Below are 23,071 nucleotides of genomic sequence, written 5' to 3'. Positions count from 1 at the left end.
TTTTTTAGCGGTGTGGACCCTTTTTATCTGATGCAGATTTCAGGGTCTCTGGAAATGCAACAAGAGATGAGCACAGATACAGATCTATTGCTTTCGAAATTTGATTAATTCATTTCTGTGTTCCCAGGCTAGTTTGTGGGTATATGAGAAGAAGACGTCCACTGCGTTGCTATCTCAATATGGGCTTTCATTTCCTTCCTGCTCATGAGATAAGTCTGTTAAACTCATGTCCTCCAATACAATCATTTGTGCCAGTCCGGAGCATGGTTCTGATTTGGCTCAATGGTTCGCACAGCTGTCGATCATGTTGGCACAGACACAATAAAAAGAAAGTCGGCCTCTTCCGTTGAATGAATGGAACCTGTGAGCGAGCACATCTTAAGTTTTTCCTTGAGTTTTAAACACCCACATGTAAGTACATAACTTGACGATTGATCTGTCTTGAAGTCAATCTCAAGGTTTTCAATCAATGACTGGAGCACAATCCACTTAATGATAACAGATCCGATAACAGATGCTCAGTCAGTAAGCACAAATGTCTGGATGTGTTTGTAAGCTCTGTGTGCTACCAGATGTGTTTCACTCTGTTCCATTCCCCCATAATCATGCTGCTCTTCATTTTTTAATTTTCGATGATGGCGAACTCTCGCCGGTCAGCGTAGTCTGGGCTGAGGCCGTTCAGGTAGAGGCTGCCGTTCCTGACCAGGGTCCCTTGGACGGGACTAAGGGAGAGAGTCAAGTTGGGGTAGGCCTCCCTGTCCTCATACAGGTTGGCGGACAGTGCCCTCTTCCCAGGGGTCATTTCTTGGTTGATGGACGGGTTCATACCCAGCTCAGATGACAGCTTGCGCTTGATGGATGCAGCACGTTGGAACTTGTCATAGATGTCAACGCTGAGTCGCCGCCGGGTTTCTTTGAACTCTGCCGACACGTTTGCCGTCCACTCAGCTGCATGAGCCCGAAACTCCCCAACCTGCAGAGAGAGAGGCTTAAAATAAATGCCTGCAGCTGATCAAGCACAGCCTGTTCCTCCTTTTACAGTAATGTCCATTATAATATCCATACATGCTCCGTTTTAAGCATGCATACTAAATAAACCAGTGCAAGTAAATGTCATGTCTAATTAGAATAAAATAATTGGAATTGAGACAGCAAAGACTGTATTTTGACTGTGAAGACTGGCCTTTTTAAATGGCCACTTAATGACCTCATCATGGACAAATGGCTCATGTCTATTTTTGAGTGTATTCATAAGTATCAGACAGAAAAGGTTAATAGAACTGACCAGCTAAACATGAACAGCTGACTAATAATTAATGGAGTTCACTCTTGTGTCCATTGATCTGTTCAGACTATTTATTTCAACAGCTCACATGTCTTGGCTGCTGTCCAATTAGAGCGATGCCCATGAAAGAAGTTTAGAACCATTTATTGTTATTGGCAGTAAATGTTCATCAATCAGAGCGTAACTGCAAATGTCAAGGGGATAGAAGTTATGAGGTATATTTAATTACCGGCCGTTTAGCGTCTGAATTAGAGTTAATTAGGATTTTTTAAAGCAATAGTTTGATATGCCAGTAAAATACGCTTATTTGTTTTCTTGCTGAGAGTTGGATGAGAAAATCGATACCACTCTCCTATCTCACTACACCGGCTTATCATTCTGGGATAGGGAACAAAAACGCTCTGGGTGTCACTCGTCTTGGGTGGCGCTAAGCCTAGTAAGAACGAAAATGATGGAGATACATCAGGCAAACCCATTCCAGATGAGCAAAGAATGAATGAACACACGGGTAGCACAATCCACCTTTCAGCACCTGTAAATCTCACAACATCATTAACTGCGTCTAAATGTATAAATCTATAACTTTAAGAACGTATGCAGATTCTGTTTTTGAGTAACTACCATATTGGCTCATTATTATCAGTGATTTTAGAAGAAGGTTTGTGTTGTGAATTCCACTTCTTTCTACACAATCGTGGGCGGCTGTTGAGAGGCGTTGTAAAGATATGACAGTACTGCACGGAGCCATAAAAAAACAAAACGTCCATTGTGTGTGACCTAATGGCTGTAGGTTTCTGGAGACTATACTGTATCTGGTAGACACAGTCTGTTTGTTTATGGCCCCTGAGAGGAACAACCATTGATCTCACCTTCAGAATGCATCAGGCCTTTTTCTCCAGGCTCTTTAATTATATAAGGCTCTGAGGTGTGCTTGTTGTCCAAAGCAGACTCCTGAGTGTTTTAGATAAAATTTATAGGGTGTGTCTGTGTGTGTGCGCATTAGACACGTACAGTAGAGCACATACACTGGTACGTGACTTCTCCTCCTTCTTCTCACTTTCTCTGCCCTATTGTTCTCCTCCCCCCCGACCCCCAAAAACCTCCCATGAAACCTTCCCTCTGAGCTCACAGCCTCCACAGCTACACTTCTAATTATGCCTGTGCAAAGACTGCCACAGCAGATTGCGTGTACCCCCCCCCCCCTTCTCTTAATGCTATATAGAATAAATAAATGAGATGTGCATATGTCTGGTTTATGCATGAGATAGTGCATAGCGTGGATGTGTGGTTCTCTCCGTCCTTTTTACATGTAAATAATGAACCTGCCGGAACAGTAAGGTATCTCATTACTCAGTGGCAGCCACTGGAAACAAATATTTAATCCAACTCTTGCACGAGATGGCATTTTCTCCACAGAGAGCAACCAGAATGGAGATTCATCACTTCTGATTAAAGAGTGAGCTGGAAAACGCTGTGAGGTATTACTCTGTCGCTATGAGGGGAGATGGATGAAGGCACTGCAAATGTCCCTCCACCTACAATACTATATATGTGGCTAGTGAGGGTTCGACATAAAGCAGCAGCTTAAAGTGCTCTAAAGCAGGTAGAGTTGCACTAGTAGGCCTATTACCCCTAATGCGTTTCCCCTGCAGCTCAACCTAGGACACACATTTTCAGCAAGTTTTTATTTTCTATAAACATGTATAATGCAAACTGTTTGGCAGGCTGCTGCAGTGCTGCTTTAAAAGCCACAGCATGCTTAAAAACACAGTTCTTGTCAGATCGTGTAAGGGCTTCTGAAACCTCTTGACTTACTGTTAGATAAGTCTCTTCATGCATCAAGACGGGCAAATTGTAAATTTAAATAAAAAAGTCTGTTTTGGACACATTAATTACTGTATTTAGGTCATATTGTGCTCATTCGTAGCCTCGCGAGAGGCTATAGCAGAGAAAATTTGGAGAAGGTTGCCAAAAGTGACCAAACCAACCAATAAGCGTTGGTTTTGAGGCGGCTTGAAGTGTGACGCAACGAGAAGTGACTGTTCAATGTAAACAATATGGCGGCTTCCACAGATGAGATGAGCGCAGTTATCGAGCAAGCTGTTCACTGACGCTTTTTTTCTCTTGGATCCTTCTGTTGGAATATGGACCGGACACCCTTTTACTAGTAAATTCACGTTACACAAATGGCAAATATCCTTTAACCGACGCTCTGTTAGTACGTCATGTGCTTTGTTGATCTGATTGGTTGATTTGACCTGTCTTTCACCAACATAGGTGGTGAGAGATAGATGATTTATACCATCAGCAACCAGTATTTCTGCCTCTTCCCAAAAGATCTCCAACCGAGAGTTCCCACATGGCTATGCAGAGCAAATGCGAATTATGCCGATAAATCCATCTGGCGGAGTCAGGTTACTCACTTGGTAGATATTCCTTTGTCACTTTGTCACTTTATACCATCACTGCACCACTTTATTCAGTTATACTTTATTCAGTTGTACTGTCACTTACTTCACTAAGTAATGCTGCTATACGACACTGTCACTTTATACCACCACTACATCACTTTATTTATTTATTAATGGTTTACTGTAACTATCTGCTGATACACTTACTGTGCTTTAGGACATGCTGCTACATTTCACTGTGGTTTACTGTAACTGACTTAAGTACGAAATGCTGCTACACTCCACTGTGCCATACTGTCACTTAGTTCTGTAGGACATGCTGCTACACTCCACTGTGCCATACTGTCACTTAGTTCTGTAGGACATGCTGCTACATTTTTAACATTTTTAACACTTATAACTTATCGCTCCTTCTCACTTATCTAGTTTGTACTTATTTTATTTCAATCTGCTGCTAAACTGCACGCTGCGTATTGTTGTATATTGTATATACCTACGCTTAACCACGACGTCTGTTGCACTCTGTCACACTTGGTTCATTGCTTGATTTATCTGACATTAGCTTTATTTTGATTTGATTTATGTTTATGCTTTTTGTTACTCTGATCCTTTTCCGCCTTTGTATCGAAACTGTTGCACAATAATTTCCCTCGGGATAAATAAAGCTTCTTGAATCTTGAATCTTGAATCTTGAATCTTTAAAAAAGTATGGGGTCAGTTTGGAATAGCAAAGTTTGCACTGGTGGTCCCTAAAAGAGAATCTGACCATGCTTAGAGAGAAACTGGGCAGGCTTTATGTTTAGCAATATTGCAGTTGGGGCGGCCTTAAAAAAAGACATTTACATTATCTATTAATGTGCAGATTATTTTTTCGATTATTAGACTAATCGTTATGTCTATTTTATCATTTTCTCTAAGTCCAGGGTGATGTCTTAAATGTCTCAATAATATTCAGTTCAATATGAAGTAGAACAGAGAAAAGCAGGAAGATTTCAGAGGCTGAAACAAGCAACCAAACAATCATTTTTGCATGAAAACTTAATTGGTTATCAAAATAGTTGGCGATGGTTGTAGTTTAGTTGGCTCTACTGAGATGTAGATCAATCATGTAGAAGTCAGTCTTGCCAGTTTGTGTGCCAAATGGGGAAACACAACTATGCTTGTTACATTGATAGGGAACAAGGATTTTGGACTGAAATATCTTTGGTCTTGGGGAAAATTAGAGTTTTAGCTAATATCTTGAATTAAAAGTGAACTCCAGCAACTGGACATGAAGCTACTAGCAGGCAATCCTCGTGCTTTGCGGTGAAATTGACTTTTTCCTCCTTTACTTGAGAGCAGTTCTTATCTCCCACCTGCGTCCGCTCTGGTGTGACATAACCCACAGCACATCAGCACGTACCTCCTCTTTAGTTTTCTTAGAGATGACCCGGAACCAATCTCCAATCATACTGAGCACAGCGGCAAAGTAGGCTAGGCCCACCAGGATCCAGAACCACACCACCGGCTTGTAGTAGTTCAGAAACTCCGGATTATCCGACCCACCTGCGGAACCAAGGACACGATGAGTGGGTTATACAAGTGTGTTACATAATCCTGAGTTACATGTGTTACTTAACAACCTGTATCATTCTGAGAGGCAAGCAGGATTGATTTTAGTGTGAGAAGGCCTGCAGCAGTCAGTTAAATAAAATGGTTTATTTAACTTTCCCACTTATATCGTTTAATGAGCCTTGGTTTTTCCATTGCAGAGGGCAGCCATGTCTTTCTGCTGTAGTGCTGCCTTTAATTGCCCCTGGGTGTCTGACTCGGTCCTGAGTAAGACCATTTTGTAAGAATATAATGAGAGAGAGTGGGAGAAACTGAGACTAATAAGTAAGAATCAAATGTCACATAAAATAAAGTATTCAGCGACTCTAAATCTATTTGATTGATCTTAGTGCTCTAATAATAATAAATGGATATTGTTCATATAGCAACTTCGATCTGAGAACTTAAACATCTGTGAATGCTGTGCATAAATACATTGTTATAAATACAATAGAGTGGCTCTGTTGTGCCACCTCAGTGATATAATAAGTTCCATTTAGTGTTTTCTTTTCTTTTAAACTAGGAATATTTTGTATATTAGATAAAACACTACCTTCAGTCCATTTAAATGCTATTTTGTTTGGATTACCCTTCAATAAATCAGCTGGTATGATGACATGTTTCAGTTTCTCTGAGAAAAGAGAATTTATGTCTGTAATTTCAAGAATTCAATACCTCTGCCAAGGAGGTTTTGTTTTCGGCTTTGGGCTGACAGCAGGATTATGGAAAACCATTGGTCCAATTTTCATGAAATTTGGTGGAAGGTGAAGCAAAAACCCATTATTTTTTTGGAGCAGACCTGGATCACAGGGTGTATACGCTAATTAGTTTTCGTTTGCGAGCCAGGGCATTTGTGCTGCACTCACGTGGTGTCGGAATAATCAGAAAAGTGAGTTCTTGGCAAATTCACACAGCATTTACATTGAGAGATGAAGCGTCGCTCTGTAAAGGTCTCCGCTCCCTGAGTGCCCTCGTGTAGTTAAGGTATTAATTGCCATAGCTCTTTATGAAAGTTGTTTTAACATGCCATTTTCTAGGTGCTATTAAGATTTGTGTGTAAAAAAAAATTAAATTATTTTTGGTAATAATAAGTATAGATTACTGGTTCAACAGATGGAAACACTTAACATATTGTAGGGATTCAGATGCATTATAAGACACGTGTTATAATGTGAAGCACCGAATATAACAGGCGGAGGGGAGGCTTCTCACTACGGTGCACATTTGTTGATTCAGACTGCCTGAAGAATAGCTAAATAAGTACACTGATTTTAAACTGAGTGTCTGACATTAATATGAAAGAATATATAAATCATCAAGAGAATCAAGTGACCTTTTTCACCGGCGACAAAGTCTCCAAAGCCGATTGTGGTGAGGGTGATGACGACGAAGTAGATCGACTCTAGTGTGCTCCAGCCCTCGATGTGCTTAAAGATGATGACTGGCAGAGCCACGAAGATGAGGCACCCGAACAGGATAAAGATCAGCGTGGAGATGACGCGGATCTTTGTCTGGCTGACTTTCCATTTCTGGTGGGAGATAAAAGAGTTGGTGATAGAAGGAATAGATGATTTCCACATATACAGACATTCAATATGTCCGAATGTCGTACGGTTGATGGTTTGGTGTTACCGTGCAATGTGATCCGCGGTGTAATTTGGAGATGATTTTTTTCCCCAAGACCTTTCCTCAAATGGACATGCAGCCCATTTCCTGTATTTCTAATATCCTACAGGCTTTTGTTTCTTTTGCTCATTTCACATTGGGATGAGTCACTTCCTTCGACCTCCTTCCAGGAATACATTTGCTGTTTTCTAACATCTCAAACATCACTCTGCTAAGCTTATGTGACATAACTTTCACTGTCAGATGGCACGCCCACATGGGCCTCAGAGTGGCGGCAAGTCACTGACATTCCTCACATGTGCTGTAATATTAACGACTTATCACATGCAGCCATAGTGGCAGCTATCATGAGTGATCCGTTGCAGTTATAACCTGTGCTATCAACTGAAACTATAAGAGTTTTAATTTGCGCCCCCGCTGCCCCTCTTTTGCATCACAGTCACAGACCATAGTACAGTCTATGCTGCTGTTGTCTCTGCTTCCTTTTAGCTGGAGGTGACTGCTTTCAGCTGGTTTCCTGCATCATGCCCTTTTCCCTTCCAGTTATGTAAGCCCAGAGCGCAGTGCCTCTGAGGGGAAACATAAAGAGCATCAGTGAGTCTGTGATGTCTGATGTCCTCGCTACACCGAGTAAAGCACAGTATACAGTTGAAGAGACCTACACTGAGCCTTACAATACCAACTTAGCTGAAGACAAATCATTAATATATTCCAAAGCTGAGATGTTTTCTCAGCCAGCATCTTCACTGTACAGCAGCTACTTCAGCAGCTCCTATAGTTCATCTATTCCCGTTGCTTGTGATGTAGAGCCAGCTGCCAACCTCTCTCCTGCTCCCCAGGGAGGGAAGCCACAGAGCCAGCGATGAATCAAAATATAATACATATAATGAACCTGTTGCTTCCCCCAAGTATCAGGTGTCTTGAAGAAATGACATGGTCTGTGCTTTTATACTAAAACGAAGGCTCTTGTACTTAAATCAGGGACTTTTTATCACAGTTGTTTCAGCCCTACATCCATGACTGCATATGCAAACTGCAAACATGACTGCACGCAGATACAAAAGAACTTTTAGAAATGGGCTCTGGTAGAAAAATGGAAGGATTTTTAGTTTCTCTGCTACTGCACCGGTGACTCTCCACATAACATTGTTTCCTATAAATAGTTATTTGGATCTGGATTATTATGAAGCAATGTTACTTAACATATCTAGCAAGTCACACAATGTGGATACTGAACCTACGGTATCGATCAAACATTCACCGACTATGTATTTAATTTGTTTTCCTAAAATATCTGCTGTTCCAAAACAATGTCCATTCATAGGAACAAAAGCATTATTACAATGTGTACTCACAGGACTTCTGAAAAAGATTGTGGTTTTGGTTAAATGTTGACAAAGTCAACACTTACTTAAAGCACAAGAACTGATGTTTTCTTTATTAACATTTACTCAGAAATACAGTCTTTTCCAAACCTTAACCAAAGCGGCTTAACCACACAGTCGCTCTATCCCCCGCTCTGATTACAGCTTGTCATTGGGGAACTCCATCATCAGGGACAGCTCATTGGGATAACAACCACCCCGCCAGCAGTCTACTCTCCAGCTCCATCCTCCTATTGAGCCGTGATATAAGCTGGTTGTTATGACACCTCAGCCAACATACTGCACATGGCTAAAATCACAGTCTTCTTACACCCAGACCGTTAACAGCTCACCACCTAATTAACTCTTCACACTCCGATAAAGAAATGATGACGTATAACTGCAAGCATCTGTGCTGTTTTTATTCCAAATGCACTCATTTGGTATCTCCTCTCCTTTCCCTCTTCTCTGTGTTCTGCTCGACTATGACAATACTGTAAGTGTTGCTCACTTTAGGACAAAACCCTGACTTTATGATGTCAACACTGCAACATCCTCATCATTGAAATTGCATTCAATTTGTGTTAAAACTATGTTCATCCTTATTGGTTTGTGTACTCAAAAGCTGTTCGATTGTTTATGTTTTTCAAGGCAAATCTTTGAGTTTTCCAAAGTAACTCAATGACTAACCATCAACCAGACTGTCCAGAAGAGTCCATTTATATTCTATATTCTTTATTGTGACTTCTGCTCTGGCAGAACTGTAACATGTGTTTTCCTGTGCAAACCCTGTGTGCACAGTCATGTGTGACTTACAGTGTGGTTAACAAGCCCACTGTTATTATTTCAAAGTGATCGATCAGTGTGCTGCTGGTTTATTCCTCCGTCGTGACCAAGAAAGAAGATGTGCAGTGCAGTGAGTTCAGCACAAAAGGCTACAAAAACAATTCTTTTTTTTGCTGAATTTTGAAATATTGGTTAAAAAAAACACTGTAATTGACAACCCTGGCCTTGCCTTTCTGAAACTGTCTGCACTTTTGATTGTTTTCCAGGAGCCCGTTGATATGGCAACACAAAATCTTCTGCCACTTCTACCACAGCGTTGAGCACTGACTGCTGAAGTCGGCGTAAAAAACAAATCCTGCCTTTTCCACTGAATCTTGTTTATGTTGCAGTGTTAACTTTGACACTTTGATGCTGCAGCTCTTCATAGGAACAACTCAGGCAATATAGTTTTACAGCTGCCGTTGCATTATCTGAATATTAAGTTTTCAGATTTGACCATGTTACATTAAAGTGATAAATGAATGGTTTATGCAGTGCCTTTCTAGTCTTCGGACCACTCAAAGTGCTTTGCACTGCACACATTCAACCATTAACACACTGATAGCAGAGGCCATGCTTGGTTCCACCTGCTTATCTGGATCTAATGTAATCGAATCATTTTGACGCACATTCACCCATCTTGAGCAATTTGGCTTGCCCAAGGACACTTCGACATGTCGCCTGGAGGAGGTGGGGGTCGAACTGATCTTCCGATTAGTAGACAACCCGCTCTGCCTCCTGATCGACAGCTGCCCCAAAATGGTTCCTTGCACACAGGTAAACATGCAGGGAGGTGCAAATGATTCAGAGACAAAAGCAAGCTTGTATAAAGAAAGAGCTCACCACAATCATCTTCTCTACTTTGGCGATGCCCTTCCCGAAAATGGTCCCCAACTGGTCCCCGACACCAGCCAATAAGAATCCAAACAGGGGAATCCCAAGCAGAGCGTAAATAATACAGAAGATCCGCCCGCCTTCTGTGTGAGGAGAGATGTTCCCAAATCCTGACAGAGGAGACAGAAATAGCTCATTAGCTCATCGGACAGCATTTAATTCAAACTGTCAGTAAACGTTAGCAAGGTGGTATCAGTGTGTTGTAGCCCTTTCAACATAACACTGTTAATAACTGTGAGACAGGAAGTTAAGTCATTAAATTAATTGTTAAGTGGTGGTGGTACTATTCTATTGGATTAAATATGCTTTAATTTTGAATTTGTACACTTTGTGCTTGTTTTATTTTAGAACTGCATTGCAACTCTGCTTGCTATAGGCCTACTTCATCTTTTCAGACAGGATTTTTCCCTTACAAGGTACACGTCTTCTTCACTCTATCAACCTTCTGTGAGTTTGCATACAGACATAGAGAATATTCACGCATGGGGATGCTCTGATTCTCTACGATGTGGATTTATGTTTTTTTTTTTCTCCCTTTTTTGCATTATTTTTCTGAAGGAATGTGTTTTGGGTTGGTGTTTTTGTAAAATGAATGTGCATGCTCTCTTCCGCACTATTTATTTTGGCCTTTTCCCTGGGAAGCAACAGACAGCAAGTATGCAAGAAATACTTTGTTACAATGAATTGGTTTTGCAGGGAACTATAGTGCCTTGCAACATTTTCTATTTGTTGCACTTTTTTTTATCTGATCACATTTCATCAAAGCTGGCAGAAGAAGTAATGGGTTTAAACTTTCCACAAAGCCTGACTGTGCTATAACATCACTACAGACGGACGCAGCAGAACAGCTTTGAGAAATGTCCGTAGTGAGAGCTGGAAGTCGTGCGGAAACACTGACTCAGACTACAGTTTATAATTTACACCCTCAGTTCTTTAAGCAAGTCTGACAGGAATGAAAAAGAATGATGTGAAAAGACATACTGTACATTAGGCTGTATGTACACACACACACACACACACACACACACACACACACACACACACACACACACACACACACACACACACACACACACACACACACACACACACACACACACACACACACACACACACACACACACACACTGATGTGAATCCATCACTGGTTCATTGCCTTTCATCTTCTCTCCAAACTCATCATCATGTGCAGCTACCAAAGCAGATGGGGCTTATAGAAGTCAGTATTCTGGTAAATAGGAACCTCCACGACCAGTGTCATGTTTAAAGCTGACTCCACACATTCACCAAAATGACTTTCATTATTTAACGCTTCATAATGGGTCTGCATAATGAACTACGTCCACTTTTCTCTATTAATACAGCCATCTGTCTCGGGATATGAGCTGCAGGGTGCCTTCTAATGACTTCCCTGTCTCACACTGGAGTGGGGTGATACTTAATGTGAGAAAAATTGTCAATCAAGTCTCACTAATTTAATGATTAGTTCCATGGGAGATAGGATGCCAGATTAGTTTTTAACACCTCTGGGTGCCCCTGCAGAACATATGAGATGAAGCAGCTCTCTTATTTGAAACCGCACTAACTTCTGTCGTGTTTTTTCTTTTTTAATATACTGAGTTCAACAGATTCATTCTTGTTAATATTCTCACCTCATCTTCGAACACTATCACTGGCAAAGGTGAAAAGCAAGCTCAAATATTTGCACTTGGATGAAATGGTTGGATTCAGAGAAAACAGACTGTGCTTTTAGGGAAAAAATAGCATAACATAGACAAATTCAGCACTTGGAGCAGAAAAAAGGGAATGTATATATGTAATATGAACTAAACCAATATGGCACTCAGCATTAACATTATATATATTTGACTAAAAAATTCTGACTCATCTCGAACAGGACTTGTATCAAAATCACCAAACTCAGTTAAATACCAATAAGTGTTTAATTAAATTAAGTTTCACACTTGACTTCAGCATTGCCTGCATGAATAATACCACCCTCATTTACATTTGAAAAGGAGCTACGGTCTCGAAATGGACAAGCCCATTTGTCAATGGGCCCCAAATAACTGCATTCCTGACACTACTGACTCTACGTGTCACGGTCTGTCTCTTGAATGAACTAATGTGGACAATAAAAACTTAATGACTTCCTTCTGAATTGATTAAGTGATGCCAGGAGACGAAACGACAGCACGACTTCTGCCTGAGTGACTTAATTAGCTTCCGTTCAAGACACAGACAGACACTTTTGTTGTTTTGTGGATCATTTAATTGCAACGACATTGCAATGAAACTCTGTCAAGATTGGTTTTAGGTGGTATTCAAGTTCATTTTTTATAACTATAACTATACTCATAGTTTTCATTGCCCATACAGAATCAAGAGTAAAGACATTTTTACATGGTGCTGGACATCACATGGAAAGTTGAAATAAAGTAAAACTTTTTTTTTTAATTATCTGGACTAGTGTTTCACAGAGGGAACTGCTTTATCACAGAGTCCAAGGTGGAAAAGAACAATAATTACTTTGCTTTTATCTGCAAGTGACAAAGGACTATTCATTGGATCGATGCACAATTTCAGCAGTATCGAGGTACAGTTGGAGACACTAAACTAAGTAAATCCCACTGGGAGGAACTACTGTGAGATCAATTGTGACTGCACTTCTTTTACAGAACTCCCAGGAGATGAGAGGACGTTTCCTGGATAAAGTATATAGATGAAAATACGAGAGGGGAAATCCTTTGCCTCAATACTGCCATCCAATTAAAGAAAGCTGAAAGAGGGAGGGAACATTAATGTCTGTTTTCCTTTCTGGACTTTATTGTATTTCTTCATAGGCTCACAAATAAATTACACAATGGCTTTAGCAACAGCATCTCTGAGCAGCAACAGACAGAGGACATTTTGTACAAATCTGGGGAAATGATGTGCTGTTTATATTAACAAGCACCCAAAACACCACCTGGGAGTGAAATGTGTGCAGCAAAACTATAAAAATCCAAGCACTGCTATGTACCTTCATCTTGCAACCTTTTCTAAATGCTCGAGTTTTCAAAAATGCAAACAGGTCTATGCACTCAAAACTAAACAGAAGCCAGAGAGCACTGCTATGGTAATGGTGAAAAACATCCATTTTCATTTTTAAATGATCCCTGTCCTCAGCAGTGTTTTAGCATAATTTCTGAAAACATTTCAATCCATCCTAACATGCGTAAAAACAACCATTCACTGTGCACTGGGCCTGCATGTGCCGATGTAGAGACAGTGTAAAGCTTGAAAAGCGGCTGGACACAGAAATTCTCAGGAATTGCTCGATTAATAATTTGCCTCCTGGGCATGTCGGTAGCTGCTAACATCCAAAACAAGGTAGCAGCTGTAGTCAAGGCTGATGTTTGGCTCATGTGATGTCAGGGGTGTGATATATCAGGACAGGCCATGTCGTGCCAGATAAGACCCAATGAGGTGTCTGCGTCCTTGTTTAAAAAAAATTCTGTTTCTGCCCATCCAGACTAAAATGCAATCCCAGAAGTTTGAAATTCAAATCGAGGCTCTGTCTTAGGGGTGTGAAAACGCTGGATTAGTGTCGATGCTATGCGTAAACTAGTGTGGAAGTAACAAAAGGGAAAACCCACATTGAGGCTTTCCCCCTTCGCTTTCACGTGATTACCTTTAAGCTGATGCAAAAGCACACATATTTTCGACAGAATCCAGTTATTGCAACGCTTGTAACATTTTCTAAATGAGGAATGAGCTGAGTCAGGATACTGGTGCGCAACAGCCCACAGAGCAGACAGGCAGACTGATACCTTAAGGTCTGCTTGGAGAAACCGTGTGTGTGTGTGTGTGTGTGTGTGTGTGTGTGTGTGTGTGTGTGTGTGTGTGTATGTCTGCGTACTGTTGCTATGGAGTATACAATTCTAGCAACTTTGGTGTAGCATGAGCACACGCCCGGGGCAGTGCATAAAAATGTGGAAAAGGGAGCAGGAGTTGGGTTGGGTTGGGTGAAAAAGTGCAATTTAATATCAAAATAGACATCAAGATTGCACTTTGCCTACACATGATATATTAATCTGTAAACCAAACAAATCAATGTATTCCAACACAAGGTGATACATTCTTTGATTGGAGAATGAGCTCTACCAGGATGCTCAACAGTACGCTGAACAGATTCACTGATCTGTCAAGGTCCGCTTGGACGAGCCAGATGAGTTGTCAGATTCGCTGTGTGTGTGCTGTTGTGTTTCCCTGATTAATAAGCTCTTACAGCTGGAGGTGACAGAGAATGTGCTACAGTTGACAGCTCCAGATTATATCGTACAGTAACTAAAGAGCAAATGAGCAAAGGCCCTTAAGAGCCCGATCTGTGTCAGATTGGTTTAAGCCCTTTAGGCTTCCGTCGTAGTTCAGTTAACTGATTTTAGAAGAAAAACGTATTGTCTCCAACAGACACACATTTACTTATAGATATAGTGTTCTGATATACAGTTGCAGACTTCATTTCTGCTGTTGTGAATTGATAAGGGATTGCAGAGAGGTAACCTTGGCAACACTTTACAATTTTGGGAATGAGGTCCAAAATTATTTACTGAGAATAATTCAGTTTTGGACAGATTACACAACTGGTCAGAGCCTGCCCAAGTGGTCGAACAAACAAGTCAGAAAACATCGGTTTAAGCACCATCATCAACACATACAACAGTAATGTTGTCGTCAGTTTTGAAAGCCTGCCGTTGGCCGCTTATTTCAGCCAGCATTCTCCTCCCCTTCCGCTACCTATTTTGTAAAGTCACCATCGCTGGATCTGGGGCTTAGCTCTATCCAAGACGATTGTGATGCATTTATTTTGCTTCTATATCAGAATGATAACTTGTCTTCAGCGGACACAGCTCTGTGGAGAAAAGGAAAAAGATTCTGCGTTGGAATGTAGATTTAGTTTTTCATTACCTTTTTGTTACAATTGATCTGCATTAATATGCACATATATGTTCCAACTTGTGTCTCAAGTTGCTTATCAAACTGGGAACAGTGACCTCCACTTGAAAGAGGAAGTCTTGGCCCGGATATCCACTGGCTACACTGGAAATCCCAAAATATTAGCCGTTGCCCCCAGAGGCTAAATTGTTTTTGCTCTGTTTCTGATGAAAAGGGTTTAGTTTCGGTGAAACTGTGCAAACGTTGGGTGCAAGCGAGTGTGGCAAACACATTATTTCAATTTTGGCGACTTGTATTACAAGAGCAATCTCTTGCAATGAAGTGCAATGAAGCACAATCTAAAAAAGGAACCGATGCAGGTTTTGGATTCGCGAGTGTTATTTTGCTATGCAAATGCAATTTCATGCTAAAATGGTCATCAAAATTGGTTTCTGCCTCTGACGTCTTTTTGGTACATTAGATTGTGCTTATAAAGCAAAAAAGGTTTTGACATTTTAAAAAATAAATCTGTTTACATTTTGTATCCATTTTCAAAGCATTGCCTGTAACTAGTGTAACCAATATTGTCTGGAGCTTCTACAATGACAACAGGATGACTGAGCCGTTAAAGAGTGAGAATCTAATCTTACCGATGGTGGTGATAACAGTCCCAGCAAAGAAAAAGGAGGAACTGATGTCCCAGAGGCTCGCCTGATTGGATGCATTCCCTGAAGGGTTCACACCTGCTCGGACTGCTGATACCACTTGCTGGAGGGGGGTAAAAAAAAGAAAAAAAAGTTAGCACATAATGCCCTGTGGGAGTGTGATATGAGGTGGGCTGAGGGACATCAGAGAACTGTTTATGTGCATCAATTTTCTTTGGGGAATAGATGACAGCCAAGATAAACATCCAACCAAAACCAATTATGAGTCGTGAGAAACAATGAGAGGCATCTGACACCTTCATAAATGCATAAACAAAGGTTACAATTTCCCAAGAGCAAAGCCTGTTCCAGTGCTGTGGGCTAAATGAGGGTCTTTTAAAAAAAAAATTAATCAAACCTTTATTTATACCTGTAATCTCAATGGGGTCTCATTCACAAGAGAGACCTGATCAATTTTTAATATTTGGCGCTGCTCAAAAGAAATATTTGCGCATAGATGTTATTCAAACATTTACTCACAAATGATTTACACATCTTCAAAATGTTTCTAAGACTACAATTCAGCCACACCACTCATGTGGCAACACACATTAATCATCTACAGAGTGTACTACATTATATAGTATTCAATTACACAGTTCTTTCTGACATTTAAATGAATGGTATAACCCAGTGGAGCTGCATGAAATATGTTGTCCAGTAACTGCAGGGTCGAACGTTTTAACAATGTTGTTGGCTGGCTGTTTGATTTTGATTAGCCCTGTGACTGTGGCTATGATGTGACACCAGCTGGGTCAGCACCGTGCTTATCAGCCTTGCCCAGGTGATTGGTTGACGATGTGTATGTGGTAGGGCGCTGACACGAGTCACAGTTGAATGTGAATAGCCCTTTAGACACCAGCCTGCTGTACAGAAAACAGATGAGCAACATGTTTTCCCACTCCGTACTGTACTGCCATGGCAGGAGACAAAAATGGAGTTAAGCCACCGGGGAAATCACACTATACCGCTCAACGTTTCACAACCACGATTCCCAAAACATAGAGGTGAGGAGCGGTGAAGCGCAGAGCCACACACTGAAAGATGTGCATCAGATAAACCGTGTTTGTACCATCGACTACAGTCGGTGTCTGAGCCTTTTGAACTAAAAAGTGCCATGCCATACCATGATGTAGTGTTTTTAACTATCATACATATTGTATTACTTTTTCTAGGATGCCTGACAACATCAGGCTAATGGACTTCTGATGAAAACAGCCTTTCAGCTAACTCGGATTAGGACGTCATTGTTTCGGTGTTTTCGGTGGCCTGTCACCAGAAATGTCCTCATTTTAAACTGTGCAGCAGAGCCTATGTTTAATGTCTCAACCCTGCTGTGCTTGTTTTGTTTTTTTTAACAACTGTTGCCATGGTCAAAATACAGGTCTTTATTTCATAGATAGTAACACTGGATATTTAGTGATATATTGACCACTGAACTGTCAATTAAATCTGGTCACCTTTGAATTTTAATTAATGTATATTATCCCTTTATCAAATTATTTTTTATTTTTAAAAACACAAGGACAAAATTGTAAGGAATGAACTAAAAAGTGTATTTTTATGCATTGACTTGATTAGTCCGGCTAACTGGCTGATTAGCTTACTGCCTACAGAATAAACTGCGCAAAGGTATTTAGGCTAACGTTGGTGACTCTGTCCTGCTCTTTATTGGATTTGGTGAAGTTTAAAATCCAGCAACCTGAACATTACCTTATATAGTGTTACACTTGCCAAAAAAGATACAAAACAATACATCGGCCCCTAAAAACTGGGGCTTTACCCTCAGTTTTTTAGAAAAATATAATGTATGTAATCATCAAATGTATTCAAACCCCCTTAACAACGATCTAATTTTAAAACCTTCAAGTATTACACTAATGTTAGCTCGTTTAGCTCGCTAGCTACAGCTGATAAACTCTGTCAACAGTTGTCTTCACAACTCAACAGCCTGGTTTTGCATAAAATCAAGCACCCATACTCTAAAAAGATTTTTTAATAGTAATTCTGCCCCCCATTATTAGTGTGACTGCATTTCTGCTGTGCTAGAAATGGAAAGTTCTTTATGGTGTGAGGCTGAGAAAACTCTCCTTCTCTGAATGCTCCATTAAGCTGATCTCACCAGGTTGTTTTTTTTTTTTTATCAGTTCACTGCAGTAAGAAAGTTTCCTTGGCCCAGGTGGCTTCTCAAGACACAGACTCATTACTGAGACAAATGGAAAAGAAAAGAGACCCCTTTGGGAACCGCAGACACTGCTACAGATACATCCCAGAAAATACTTTACATGGCTAAAGATTTTATTATATGGATCTGTGGCATTTTTGCCAATCGAGAGCAATCAAAATAATTGAATAATTACTGTGTGGTGCAACACAAATGTACAACTACTGGGAAATTAGCTCTTTAATTATCTCAATTATTTGTATCTAATATTAATAAACCTTCAGGAACGGAGTAATAACGCTAAAGTAATCATGCCCAGGACATACCACCACCCGCAGTCCCTCTGAACTAGCACTGTCAGCTTTTTCTGCACATGCACACAGTTTAGGGTCACTGCAATGTCAGGGTGTTGCGATTCATCATCCTCATGAAACTGAGAGCGCTTTCATTAACCTGTGACTGTTGTGTGTGATAAGGCAGTAAAGATCGAGTGTGTGAGAGCTGAAACTCATTAATAATAGATAGTAAAGTGAGGGAACAGGCACTAATGTAACGACACAAGAATTAACGCGAAGTGATGGGTCAGAAGGTGGAGAGATATGGGCTGATAACTGTGAATGTTGCCATGATGTAGTTTTACCTTAAGGCTTACACAAACTGTGTGTGTCTTATCCACACAAGCTGACAAACACTAAGACCCAACAGCCTAAAGGGTCGTTTCACCAAAATTACAAAAAAAAGTATATTCATATTGCATGAATTTGCACCTCACTTCTTGCCAACGTTAGCCGCAACAGTCTCAGTCATTTTCAAATATGACAAAAGAGAGGGTTCAAAGATAAAAACCCCTCATCCACTGTGCGTCTAAAAACATAATTTAGCAAATCGCACAATCAGACAGGCTTGGCTCTGTCAGCCCTTTGTTTCGCAGCCAAAGCGGCCACATTAATTCACAAGTCTTGGCAAACCAACCGTGGCAAAGGGAAATGATAAGACAGGATAAAGTGAAAGACCACACAGGCTGTCTCCAAGCTGAACCAAACAACCAGGAGAGATTGAATCGTCTCAGCTTTTTGACATCACTTTTTTAATTACTCCCTTTGAGAGTACATCTCCTCAATCCTGTGCTTTTGGCTTTTGATCAGTGGGAGCCTACAAAGGTGCGTGTGTGTGTGTGTTTGTATAAATAATTAAGTAAAATGCGTGGGGGACGTCTGTATTGAAGCCATTTATCAATAAATCATCAGATGGAGTTGCTCACAAGGCTGCTGAACTCACCAGGCTATTGTCTGATGGATGATGGGGCATGATCTGTTTAGTCAGACTGTTATTGAATAAAAACAGAACAATAACAAGCTCTGTGTTAAGTATATACTGTAGAAACTCGCACACAATTAGCCAGACAGCATTAGGAAACAATTAGAGCCCTCCGCGGGAAAATTGCCCAGTTTTTGTAGACTTAAACTCTTGAGCCAACACTTAATTCAGTTGATTTTGCAGTTTGTTTCTGGTACAGGACTAAGTAATGTGCTTTTTTAAACCGCAATGAGCAAAGATGGAAAGGTCAGTGACACAAGTGACTTTTGGCTTGAAGAGGAGACACCGTTGCAATGTAATGTAGTATGCAATGTACCACACTGTTGTTGACCAGTTTTACAGCAGGTTATTTAAAAACACTGATTCCTGCGTATGAATGCAACAGGACGGGACTTTGGTGTCAGAAGCGTTCTGGCTACTAGCCACAACAGCACTCACAAGGTATTGTTTTTGCCTTGTGAGCATGTGTGTGTGTGTGTCATCGTGGCAAAATGCGGTCCAAGAGACTGTAGTTGGAATTAATACAGAGGCTGTTTTGAGTGCTTTGCCAGGTGCGTGTCTGTCCGTGTGGGACCAGATTTTATCACCGCGATAGCATCACAACCATGTAAGAGGCACTCACGAAACTTTACAGGTGTGTAGTTGAGATCAAAATAAAGAGTTAATTTGCTCTTTAGCATCAGCTTCAATGTTCTTATCACTGTATGTGTGTGTTTAAGGTAACATAAAAGGGGCGTTCAGTGGTTTGGATTCAGGAGCTTGCTGCCTTGCTTCGTCCAGGCCTCCACATTCATTGAGTACACTTCCGACATATCAATCTGATAGATGATCTCATAGCTGCCATCTGTTACCAGCCCTTCATCATTGAAAACAGTCTCATTTACATACAAGTAGGTGGCAAACATTACTCAATAATAAATCCAGTCAGCTTGGTTCTGTTTGAATATCGCCAGAGTCTATACAGTACATGTCACTGAATGGCAACACAGTGAAGTAACATGGCAAAGGAGATTGGACGTCAACTTAGATCACAATGAAACTACCTGCTTAGTATTCAAACATGAGGGAAAAAATCTCACTGTACTGTACCACTCATTTGAAACCCAGAAGATGGAAACATCGATGCATAATTTAGAAATAATACATTCTAGTCTGTCTACGCTGAATATGCACAACCTACCTTTGAACTGCTCTAAAGCACGTCATTAACACTGCAGCCCAGAGATACAACAATGAGAAACAATTTACACAGTATCTCTGAAAAGTTTTCCCATAATTACCAGGAGATATATATACATTAAAAAAAGACACTTGCTTGTTACAGTAAGGGCTTTATCCATTTCAGAACAAATATACACACAGGAGAGAGGACAACATCACACCTACTGTATAGGCTCACTTATTACTGAAAATCCCATGCTATTCGTTGCCGACTGAAATGTTAATTTCATGCAGGGCCATACATCTAGGGCCCTGTTTCACAGACGTGAAGCTACCTAATGCAGTTATCCTTAATGCATTTTATTTGTATCTCAACATGATGGGCCACAGTTCTTTTACTGCTGATTAAATTGACTCACTGAAACCCTCAAAGTAAAGCTTACTCACTCCACCTGCCATTTTGTACTACTTTGTTTTTGTCTGAATGCTTGCTTCGTGTTGAAAAATTTAAAAGGGCGTCTGCTCATGACATTTTTATGAGTTCATTCAAACGCTCACACTCATACACTGACAAATGAAGATCTTTCTCATAACGTTAGAACAATAAGAGAGATGCTTTGTTATGATAACGAGATATCGATCTTTCTATCTGAGAAACAACTGCACTGCCGCACATACAACAAGGAACGGGTCCTTTTGCAGTTTGTGAACGTGCATATTTTCATATACCTAAAGAGCCAGTTGGTAATCATTTTGACCATGTACATAACAGGCATATCAATATATTGTAGTGAGTGTTTAACTTACATACTGTATGAAAAATAGTAGTGAGCTTAGAGGACATTTTGGTATTAGGCGGCTTTTTTTTGGGAAAGTGTTCAGCTATTAGAGGCTAAAATTAGAAGCGGTGGATAAATCAGTTCTTATTTCAAGACCTTTCAGCTCGGGTATATTAGAGGAGAAAGCCATCATCCACATCAGATGTGCCAGCTAGATTCCCCAAGAGGGAATGTTTTTCATCAACCCTGACAAGTTTTGTAGATGGTGAGATCCACTAATCCATAAAGGAGGAGTCGTGAAGTCACTGGATGTGGATGACCCCTGAATGATGTGGCTGTTAAAGAGCACAGTCAAAATTAGGGAGGTTGAGATCTCTTTCTTTTATTTTACTTGATCCCGATTCCTTAAGTTTATTTGCCTACACAGTCCAATCTAATATTTAGTCATCTTTTAATGTTGGTAAGCCTGTGAATATTCTCATTTGTCCAGGTCATCGTTATCCCCAAAGCAATTTCAGTCAAAAGCATCTAGACTTGGTTATTTGTCTAGGAAGACGTTTCACCTCTCATCCAAGAGGCTTCATCAGCTTTTGACTGAAATTGCTTTTAGGATCTTTTAATGTTATTGTGTTGTTTGTATTCTTAGATACAACTGCACAGTTCATCACTTACGTGTCTTTAGAGAGAGAATAGTATTTTGCATAATATTTGTGAGGGAAATAAAAAAAAAAAAGCTTATTTGTAACTGCCGGTACGTGATTTGTTAATTCTTTTAAACGTGGAATGGACCTGGTTTGTTTTGTTCACTTTTTCTCTGGGACTCTGGGAAAAAAACTCACTATTACTTATCCATCTGCTACTTCATCACCACAGACAGCGTCATGGATATATCAGTATACAGTTGAGCTTCATAATCTATTCTACATTCGTAGATTGTAAAAAGGACAAACCTGTCAGATAAAAGATAAATAATTCAGGCAGACCGGACTAACATGAGTCAACTGAACAACCCCTCTGCCCTTGCACTCTCTCTGCTACTAGGGCAGGGAGAGGGGGCATGGAAGATCAACACGGGGGATGCACTTTGGTCATTTCCCCCCTCATCACCCCTCAAATCGCCTACTGGTAGCTGCCCTTTAAAACAACATAAAAAAGCGTTTTCTGATCTGATGGACGACAGTAGGATGACATGATTCGTCTGCACCTTCAAAACCCTCTACAAATCGAAAGTTAATAATAAAAGAAATCAATTTTCTGATGAATGAGTGAATTAGAGGCTAAAATTGTAGAAAAAAGAAAAGAAAAGAAAAAAGAAAGCACTATATAAATGCAGTCCATTTACCAGGTATAAACAAAATAGTTCTTCAGTTGTTTACGCTGCAAGCAAACATGAGAGAATGTTGTGTGGAGTATTTTAACACATTTTGTCAGCCACCACCATGTCCTACACAAGAGAAAAGATTTGAATAATTAATATGATGTTGATGCTTCCACCTACCTTGACCAAATCCTCCAGCTCAGAGGAGTTGACGCAGGTGTGCATGGCTAAGAAGTCCAGTTTTTCTATAAGTATGGCCAGCTTCTGGGAGCTCTCGTGAGGCTGCTCCAGCGCTCTGAACACCGTTGCCCCAACGATGAGGTAAAGCACCACCAGGAAGAAGATGGCTGACACAGTTTTCCACCTCATGACAGTAGTCCGGGTGTCGCACTCGTCCTCTGGAGTGTTCAGCACCACCGGACTGACCGAGAATGACAGGCGAGGTTTAGAGTTGTGGGCGGCAGACTTCGGGTCAAGAAGGTCAGGTGTGGCCACTGCGAGGATGGAGGTGATTAATGAGGATCAATTTCTTTCCTTTACAACTTGGGTATACTTGTCACAAATCACCACTGCATTTCCAGTAAAGAATGATTTAAGGGATTATCTATCCATCTATCTATCTATCTATCTATCTATCTATCTATCTATCTATCTATCTATCTATCTATCCATCCATCCATCTATCTATCTATCTATCTATCTATCTATCTATCTAT

General features: G+C 40.5%; 1 protein-coding gene across 1 annotated transcript; it reads right to left on the bottom strand.

Moving 5' to 3' along the window:
• Positions 1–622: 622 nt before the first annotated feature.
• Positions 623–22,847, bottom strand: kcnk2b (potassium channel, subfamily K, member 2b; the record flags this gene model as incomplete). The annotated part of the gene is made up of 6 exons (XM_083934437.1): positions 22,536–22,847; positions 15,563–15,680; positions 9,945–10,105; positions 6,620–6,815; positions 5,099–5,241; positions 623–973 (listed from the first exon to the last, which is right to left on the bottom strand). Exons 1-6 carry the CDS (start codon positions 22,722–22,724, stop codon positions 623–625), a joined length of 1,158 nt encoding a protein of 385 aa, XP_083790563.1. The 5' UTR covers positions 22,725–22,847.
• Between the last annotated feature and the right edge of the window lie 224 nt (positions 22,848–23,071).

The sequence above is a fragment of the Echiichthys vipera genome, assembly GCF_963691815.1.
Source record: "Echiichthys vipera genome assembly, chromosome: 19".
In the NCBI taxonomy this organism is placed as follows: Eukaryota; Metazoa; Chordata; class Actinopteri; order Perciformes; family Trachinidae; genus Echiichthys; species Echiichthys vipera.
This window is presented reverse-complemented; position numbering and strand designations above follow the sequence as displayed.